This window comes from Pygoscelis adeliae, unplaced genomic scaffold (assembly GCF_000699105.1).
Source record: "Pygoscelis adeliae isolate BGI_AS28 unplaced genomic scaffold, ASM69910v1 Scaffold36, whole genome shotgun sequence".
NCBI classification, from domain to species: Eukaryota; Metazoa; Chordata; class Aves; order Sphenisciformes; family Spheniscidae; genus Pygoscelis; species Pygoscelis adeliae.
The window spans coordinates 4,313,147-4,322,631 of record NW_008824934.1 but is presented as its reverse complement, the minus strand read 5'-3'; the positions used below and the strand labels follow the sequence as shown (position 1 = coordinate 4,322,631).

Sequence of the window (9,485 nt, the reverse complement as noted above, 5' to 3'; positions counted from 1 at the left end):
AGACAGCAAAAACATTTGCAGTGAAGACAGTTTCTTGCCATCTATCCACAGGGCAAGCGTTACCTCAAGTGTTGCCCCAGGTACCGGTATCAAACCAGAACACATAAGGGTGCAAGGCCAGCTCATGCAGTCTTTGTTTTTATGCCCTGCTGCAAGTCACACTCTGAGTGGATTTTTGTCAGACTAAAATCCAGCTCTGACTTAACAGAGTTCAGTGTCCCTCCAGGCATCTATTAAGATTGATTACTGGAAAGGACAGCAGGGTGCTAACATCCGCTGTCTGAATGCCAAGTCAGTGGAATTACTCAGCCTTTGCGTGGCATGGGGCCAGAACTGCAGATGAGAACATTAAAGGAACTGTTCATGTTAAAATATCATGGGCCATATTCAGATTTGCGGAAGGAAAAAAGTGCAGCTGTTCTGAATTTTTTACCAGCCCTGCTGGTAAAAAAGTGCAACTCCTCTAATCAGTCTGAAAGCAGTTTCCTATTTCTAATGCTTCCTCTTGACTTCACTGTTACAGTTTGACTTCTTAGTTCCCCTGCGTTTGTGGTGTCCCTCAGGGACAGACTGCACTGCGTAATGCAGAACTGGGCAGGGACAACGGAAGCAGAATCACCCTGTGGGCTGGGTGATTCGGCCAGTGCACCACACGGTGCTGGAATGGCAATGATGCTTCCAGGGTCCATTCCAGGCTTCTGTATGATGTTACGTGGCATGCTACATAGGCTGACACAGATTTTGTCAGCCAGGATCTGGAGGTGTTTGCTGAAGGCAGTGGCAGCCTCTTTGTTCCAGCAGGGCTACCCACTGTGATGCCTACGGTCCCTGTCCTGTGGCACAACAGTGGCTACAAGGCTGTGAACCTTTGTCCCTTTTATCACCTCAAATCTGCTCAGGCCTCATCCTCCCTTTTACCTACAATGTACTTTAGTGCTAGGTTGGATACCTCTAAGTCAGCACTGCACTCTGCAGGGAGGATACACACTTAAAGTCTGGGTTTCACATGCCCTGGGAGGAGGCTGGTTAGTTCTGCCACACTCAATGGCTTTAAACATCAGCACGTACAGATACTGGTATGAGTTTCCAGTAAGACTTGTTTTAAGACATCTATCTTCCCATTCACATTTTAAGCTTAAAGATAAAAACTGCTAATAACAGAACAAGGGGGTAGTGGTTAAAATGCAAATTTTCAGAAGGAAAATGGGTAACTAGACATACTACTGGACTTTTTCATGTAAGGATGCCAGAGCAGTAATTAAAGGTCAATATGTATGTGATTAACTTCTTTTACTCTCAACAGGGATACTGCACAGAGGATTAACAGCAATGCTTCTCAGACAACTCCTCCTAATCCCAAAATCTAGCTACGCTTACTCTTTTTTCTGGATCCAAGAAGACATTCGTATAGAAGAGCTGGTCACTGTCATCGTCCTGTCCTTTCCACTCCTCCACAAGCTTCTTCAGGTTTGGAGCATAACCTATGAAGCCTGTGGGAATAAGTATGAAGAGGTGTTTCAACCCATACAACCAAAAAGGGAAGTACTCCTTGTCCTGGTTTCGGCAGGGATAGAGTTGATTTCCTTCCTAGTAGCTGGTACAGTGCTGTGTTTTGGATTTAGGGTGAGAACAAAGTTGATAACACACCGATGTTTTAGTTGTTGCTCAGCAGTGCTTACACTAGTCAAGGACTTTTCAGCTTCCCATGCTCTACTGACTGAGCAGGCTGGAGGTGCACAAGAAGCTGGGAGGGGGCACAGCCAGGACAGCTGACCCAAACTGGCCAAAGGGACATTCCATACCATGGGACGTCATGCTCAGTACATAAACTGGGGAAAGCTGGCCGGGGGGGCCGCTGCTCGGGGACTGGCTGGGCATCGGTTGGTGGGTGGTGAGCAATTGCACTGTGCATCACTTGCTTTGTGTGTTGTTGTTGTTGTTATTATTATTATATTTTATTTCAATTATTAAACTGTTTTTATCTCAACCCACAAGTTTTTCTCACTTGTGCTCTTCCAATTCTCTCCCTCATCCCACCAGGCGGGGGGGGAGTGAGCGAGCAGCTGTGTGGTGCTCAGTTGCCAACTGAGGTTGAACGACAGTCCTGTATACACATACTCTCACTTCTTGCACACACAGTCTCACTCCATTCTGTGTTGCTGCAGAGATACATCAGCTTTCAGCAAAGGCATGTATAGAACCACACTTCCCAACATGGAATGACACCAGGATCAAACCTGTAATCTTCATCATCAGAAAAGCTCAGATACCCACACCCTGAATGACAAGTCTCACTGAAAAGGGAGAAGGGATAGGGAGCAGGTTCCTATCCTCTACAGGCAATTCATAGCTATGTCCCCTCCTGCAGATAACAGACAGGACCATTGTTAGTCTTTCCATTACGGCCAGTTTTGCACAGGGCTTCAGTTTGCCCCATCTTCTTTAAAGATGCTTTCCACACCTGGTCCCTTGCTACTTCTCCCTAAGGCCTTCTAATAGGAGGAAAAAGCTGAGAGAGGTTCTCAGCTGAAAGAAGGTTCTGCGTCTTACCTCCAGAACCCAAGAAGCGCTTTCCATCTCGCACCTGAGGGTACTTGGCTTCCAACTTTCTGTCAGGATAGATGTAGTTCTCTGCTGAGAAGACCACCTTGCTCTTGGCTTGTTTGAACTTCTTCAGCAGTTCTGTGGGGCCCGAAGCAAGGAGCACATCATAGCTAGAGTAAAAGACAGACAAGAAAGGGACAGAAAGGAATGGAGTCAGAAAAAAACACGTCAGTGTGAAAAGTTTCTAGAAGCAGCTAATTCTTTAGGAATCCCTGTCTTTTAGTTCTGCTTCACAGTATTACATTTTTTGACATAATTACAGCTAATTAAAGTGCAATCTTATTCACAGGGTGGAAGATGTTACTTTCCACTGCAGAAGATTCCACACTGGCTTGGGGCAAGTTACGCCCATTCTTATTTTTACTAAGTTTTCACTGATGATAAAAACAAATCTTCCAAGCTGCAAAACATGCTGATCTCTTCTTGCTTTTCCCCTGTTTGCAACTGTGAAGCCCTGGTGCCCTCACTGTTTGTAACAACTTTTTACTTATCGGAGGAAGAATTACTCTGCCATTCCTTTCTAGATTAAAGAAACCCATAGGTCATGCTTTTTACATCTTTTGGCATCCTGCCACTCTCCACTGAGCTCCCTGCAAATATTCAGGAGGAACCTATACTGGACACTAGTCACTGGATGCTGCACTCCAGCCGCTCCCTCTTCAGTACTGGGTAGAAATGATTAATTCCCAGGTGACACTCCCAGAATGAGACTTGCATTTTCTGCAAGAGGATTTGCATACTTCAAACACATTTTGGTGAGTGAAAAAGTTGCTCATTCCAGAGATTAATCATTCTCAACTTCTCTAAACACACGTGGACACTCAGAGCTGCAAAAGATGATCTCCCTGCCATGGGAGCTAGAGGCAGATACAGGGATCCCAGCCCTGCCTGTTGCTGGGCATATGAAAAGACACGGAGACTCCAAACCGTCTGTCTCCCTCTTCACATTTCTCTGGCAGACTAATTCTTGGCTCTCGGGATTGTGTTGCAGCCTGCCTCACCTTATAAAACAAATAATTCTGGTAAGAAAGGCTTGCCTAGATCCACAGAAATTGTCTACTCATTCTCTGCAGATAGGAGCAGCCAAATTCCACCCTGGCAGAAACAGGTATAACGCTATCAGCTTTATGCAAGAGTTGGAATTGGCCTATTCTGATCAGACCTTCCCAGCTGCCACGGATGCAGCTCTGAGCAACTCTCAGGCAACTGCAGAGAATTCAGGGGGAAAAAAACCAGAGAAGGTCTGGACACACCTTCCACATGCAATCTACTTCACAGTTAATTTCTTCTTAGTAAGAACCTGTCCAAACAGCCTTATGATTCAGTTCATGGCAAATACTTTCCAACCCATTACCTTTCTACAAAAAGGATGATCAGGTCTTCCTTATCCGCATACTGCTTCAAAGCTGATTTCAAGAGACGGACCTTCTGCCCACCTCCTGCTGGCTTCTTGTCATCTCCACCCTGCCATTCCTCATCCAGCCCCAGCACCTAAAGAACGACAGGCACAGGGTGTACTGAACACGTCACTTTCCCAGCAAGACTCACAGGAAAGGACCAGAACCCACAACCTCACTACTCCTGATATCTCCCAGTGCTAATCACAACAAAAAAACCAGCATGAGGACAGATGGACTAGGTATATACGCCAGCCTTTGAACCATTCTCTGGGACGGACAGTCAGAGTAACACATAGCACAGTAACAAAGCACTCTGAGCAACACAGACAGGAGCACACTCTGTACTGTGTGTTTTGGCATTGCAATGGAAAAGTGCCACGGGGCTCCCTTGAACAGGAGTTATGGATCTCATCTTAAGCCAACACTCAGGATGGAATAAGAGACTGCTGCAGAAATGCCCCAGTCACAGTATTTTTCAATCAGCTGAGTAGATGTGTCCTCTCTTGAGCTTTTATTTAATCACTTTGTGGTCAAGTCTTATCCATTCCACACTTCAAAATTCCCTTTGACCAACCACCACTGAGGCTGCTAGCCACTACCTGGACTTTGTAGTTGAAGAATTGGGCTGATCTTCTAAAACGTTGGAATCCCTCAGTCTGCTTGGTGGCAACAGTAAGAACCAGCAGGTTTTCTGCATACAGGAGAAAGCACAAGAGACACATTCAATTTGTGTTGTTTTCACAACTAGCTGTTCCATATCTAACGAAGAGGCTTTACTATCAGATACTGAGCCAAGGCAGGGATCAATAGTCTTAAAGGTACTTGACAGATTTGACAAAGGGAAGTCAAAATCCAACCACTGAGAAGCAAAGTGACTTTCCCAGTACATACTTTAAGTTGATCATGAATCCAGCAATAGAATCCAGGAGTCCCAACTTTTGCACAAACAGTCACTGCTGTTCATGGACACAGGTTACAGCTGTTCTATATGACACTGACAGATGTCCAGGTTCATTTTAAATCAGGCAAGGGAGGTAGTCTACCTGTGGAGCTACCATATCCTGCTGAGAAGAAAACAGCTTGCTTACACCTCACCCAATTATCTCTACACTGTACAATGTTAAGCACTATAGGTGTTCTCACTGCCCACAAAGCTTCAACCTCAGGAAGAAAACCAGCTTCAAATCCTTCTTATTTGCTGCCTAGATTTTCTTGGCACCAACTCATCAAAGATTCATAGAGGGAAAAAAAGAAAGCGTGGACATAGCCAATGCTTTACTGGAGGAACTAACTATCACAGAGGACAGAACATGGCAAAGGTGCCCTCAAATTTCAGTGTTTGATTGAAGAACCCAAAACTACTTGCAGCATGAGCAAGGTTATCCCTTTGCAGCAGAGATTAGAACTTGGTCCTGGGTATAAAATGAGAGATTATGTAACGATACAATTTCATTGCCCGAGTTACGAGCTAGAAAAAGAAAATATAATGTATTAAGTGGTTTTTTTGCTCTGCTATTGAAAGCTACACTTCTCTCACATAGAGTATGAAGGAAATTAAACTTGAAGATAAAATATAGAACTACTACAAAATGCCCATTTGGAAGTCATCCATTTAGTGCAAATGGCTTCCTGTTCCCCACAGAGACTTTTTTGTCACTCAGCATTCATTGGGTGTATGGAAGACCAAAATTAGGCTGAATGTTATTACTCCCTCTCCATGGCTGCCCCAGTTTTCTACTGCATTCCTGAGGTGTTTTCCAGATTTTTTTTTATACATACACAATGTGAATTTAATTCTGCCATAGCTTTCGTTTACATTCTCCTCCCAAACTTGCTTTTCATTTCCGGTCCCTTAAAAATGACAAAGCTAAAGCCTGAAGTTCTCTTTCAGAAGTTTCTCTATAGTACCACTGGAATATGATTTTTATGTGGAAGCTCTGGTTTCTTCATTGTAATGATTAAATGCTATACTTCATCTTAACACTATTGCTTAAGTAGGAATTTGTATAGGCTTTGGCAACAGTGCTTAAATGTGAATCCTGGCCATCCGATTTTAACATCAGAAAATACCAGGAAAAACTGAAAGCACGTTTTCTTGGCTTTTGCAGGCTTCTCTTGGAATAATGATTTTTTTCAATGGATGTACCAGATGCATCTTCCTAGTGTACCCAAACTGATGTTCTGTCTGATCTTAGACAGGAAGGATCTAGGAGCTGGGGTCCTAGATAGACCTGACGAAGACAGCAAAAGCAAAAAAGTAAGTGTAAGACTCCAAGTTAGGAAGAAAGAGGATGTTCCCAAGGAAATTCCTAAAATCCTTTACCTGCATCAGAATAAAACAGAGAGATTGAGAACAGTCAATAGAAGGTCAGCTCTAATTGTATTTTGTTAGACATTCACACAGACAGACAAAGGGAGTGATAAATAAAAGAATATGAATCCTGCATTTGTGCAGTTTTTAAAGGAAGATTTTTAGATGTATGATGTGCATTCCTAATCCAGCTCCTTCAGCACACTCCAGTTCCTTCTGTCCTGTCCAGTCAGAGGGTGCAAACAAATGAGTAAAATATGTATCTCTTCAGGGAGTATGTTAAAGCCATTAAAGTTTCTAGCCATACAATGGCATGCAGAAAACCATGGCAGCTTTATTAGATATCTCTGAGCTCATGGTTTCTGAGAAGGTGAAGATCATACTGCCAAAGAAGAGGGGGGCAAATGTGGGCTTGCCAGAGAGGAATGTAAAGAGAAACATCAAATTCTAGTACCCGAAAGGAGAGGAGAAAGCATATGATAATGATAAAAGAAGGAAAGAAAGAAAAGAGCCTGACTGCTATGCAATTATTTCAGCCTGAATTCTCAGGTATCTCACATTAAATAAATCACTAATTCATTTTCATGTCGCCACCCCAAAAAAGCAACAAACTGTTTATGATACGACTGCCAGAAGTTTGCTGGACAAGATGCGAGGGCTAAAGACTCACACGGATGAACAGGAAGCGGTGTCCTATTTCTAAGACAGAAAAGGTTTCACTGTGCAGCCTGTGAACTCACTGGAGCATGGAAAAGCCAGCAGAGACAATTATCCTCCCCAGCAGAATTCCAAGTTACAGATTCCCTCTCATTACTAGTTTGTGGGGATAGGACTCTGAGAGACATTAAGCTCAGTTTCTGCTCTGAGAAATCTCTGCAGAAGCAAGAGCTTTCCATCCCAAGAGACATTCCTTCGGTCCAGTACTAGAAGCTTGTGCTGAGCTATGCTGCCTCCGCTCCTTCTCCTTTAACCCTTTTTTCTCTTTCTTGAAGATTTTGCTGAACACTGGTGCAGCAGATGATAGGTATTTCCAGAGACAGAGCAGAAAACCCTTTTAATTTCAGTATCGCATGCAGGCATTTTAAAACCTCCAAAAGCAGATTTATGCTTCCCTATTTTCCATGTCACAGTTACTTTTCATGTGTAGAAATGGTAGCCTATTATGTTAAGCCAGGCCTGCTGGGCCCAGAGACTCCTTGCGCCATGCTGACAATTAGAAATCGTATAAATGCATTTAATAATGGTATGGCTGCAAAATATGAACAGTGTGGTTAACGAAGCAAGCACTGGACTAGGAACCAGGGGAGCTGGACTGTACTACTAGCTCTGCTATGCAACAAGTAGCCAATCTTGCTATCCCTCTGTTCTTCCGTCTGTAGAATGATAAATAGAGGACATTTACAACTTTTGTGAGGGTTTTTGAGCACTATAGATGAAAAGGATCCTGTAGGGACAAAGCACTGGAACAGGGTCTCCGATATCAACATCACAGTGAAATGACTGGGTAGACTTCTGAGTTTTTACAAAGAGTAAAAATCAGTGACAAGATGAGTTCAGTAACAAAAAATCTTAGAGTTATTTACTTCTGCCCTGACTCTACAGGGACAGCACAGCTGCATCTGCATTTTAGGACAAGGAATGAATTTACCCCTAGGCTGTACTTTGGGAAATCTTACTGTGCCTCTTCCTGTTAAGATAGTGTCCAAGAAAACACCATTAATGCTGGGATCAAATAGAAAAAATCAGTGCACAATTTCATAGCAGATAATACAACCTCTGTAGTAAATTTACATTTACAAAAGTTTAGTTTTAAAGATTCAATTAACTACAAATACCTATGCTTAGAGCTTTTGCAGAGATCTAAAAGAACATACAAGAGAGAAGATAGGTATCTTTATTCTCATATTACTCTGGGGAAGCTGAGGCACAGAAAAGGTAAGGCATTTTTTCTTCGACCCATGCCAGAAGTGATGGGTTCAGAAAGCAGTTAATTCCAAATCCCTCTTTCTAACCAACATACCTCATTCTCTTTTCCCAGCACCCAATTCGGTATCTCTAGTTTGCTCTAAAACCTTACTAAAACCATGGAAGTTTTGGGGTGTGTAAGGAAGGCAGGATAGCACAGAGAGATTAATTTCTTACTTACATTTGTCTAATAGTTACCCTAAATGCTGAAATGATTTTGCTTAAGTTATGCCACTATAGCTAAAGAACTCCCCTTCCAACACTCCCATGGATACACATTAACTGTATTAAGTAATATATATAGTAAAGGTAATTATACCAGAATCACGTATTGTGAAGGGAAATGTTCTAGGTAACAAGATGAAATCTCCTCTTAATTGCCACTTCTCTAATGAAGACAGAGATAATTATCCAAACTTCTTGGCAGAGTGACAGTGCGTGAACCTCTTTGTCAGCCTGGCCGACATTCTGTAGCTGCCCTAATCCTCCACTGTTCTACCAACTACTCTTCAGAGCATCTACCAACTGTTTATGTGGGGAGAGATTGATGTTATTTTAGGAGCATACCAGATCTCAGGTCACAGCGTGGCCAGTCCGGGATCAAACGCTCTCTGCTACCTAATTCTTGAACTGTCTAAGTTCAAAAGCAGGAAGGGCTGGCCCAGGTGGGGTGCAACCCCAGGGACTGTGAGTACTTTAGTGGGATGAAACGGTGTCCCAAAGCTCATCTTGCACAACTCTGAGCTGTGAGCGCCTGTCTGGTAACTGAGGCGCTCAAGAAGCGTGTGCGGAGGACACCCACGCCAGCCTGTGCACTGCCTCAGGACTCGGGAGCAGGCTCTGGATGCCGCCCAGGGGCTCAGACTCCGTAGCGGGCACTAGTCTCAGATCGGGCAATGCCTCTGAGCTGGACCAGGGCGCTAAGGACAGTGGTGGCACCAACAGCGAACGTGCCCGTCCATCAGCCTGGCCACCAGCTCCCCGTGCTGCCGGTCCCCACCCTCTGCCCCGGAGCAGACCCCCTTACCTTCCCGCTCCGAGGCACAGCAGCCCTCCGCCCCGAGCAGCGCCAGCACCACCCAGGGCAGCAGCACCGCCGGAGGCACCATGGAGGCGACTTCCCCGCCTGGATCCCGGTCCGGGAGCCGATACCGACCGGGAGCGCTGCCTGCGGCACGGCCAGCAGGACACCGATCTCTCGGCCT

General features: G+C 44.4%; 1 protein-coding gene across 1 annotated transcript in view; it reads right to left on the bottom strand.

Annotated features, from left to right (window-relative positions):
- The window catches only part of PLOD1 (procollagen-lysine, 2-oxoglutarate 5-dioxygenase 1), a 19,154-nt gene extending 9,700 nt beyond the window's left edge, over window positions 1-9,454 (bottom strand). Inside the window, exons 1-5 of the mRNA XM_009325223.1 lie at window positions 9,308-9,454; window positions 4,604-4,695; window positions 3,959-4,095; window positions 2,551-2,714; window positions 1,378-1,490 (exon numbers count right to left, since the gene is read on the bottom strand). Of these exons, the coding sequence (XP_009323498.1) occupies window positions 1,378-1,490; window positions 2,551-2,714; window positions 3,959-4,095; window positions 4,604-4,695; window positions 9,308-9,389 (588 nt within the window). The 5' untranslated portion in view covers window positions 9,390-9,454. The remainder of the gene's footprint in view (window positions 1-1,377; window positions 1,491-2,550; window positions 2,715-3,958; window positions 4,096-4,603; window positions 4,696-9,307) is intronic.
- Window positions 9,455-9,485: the final 31 nt, after the last annotated feature.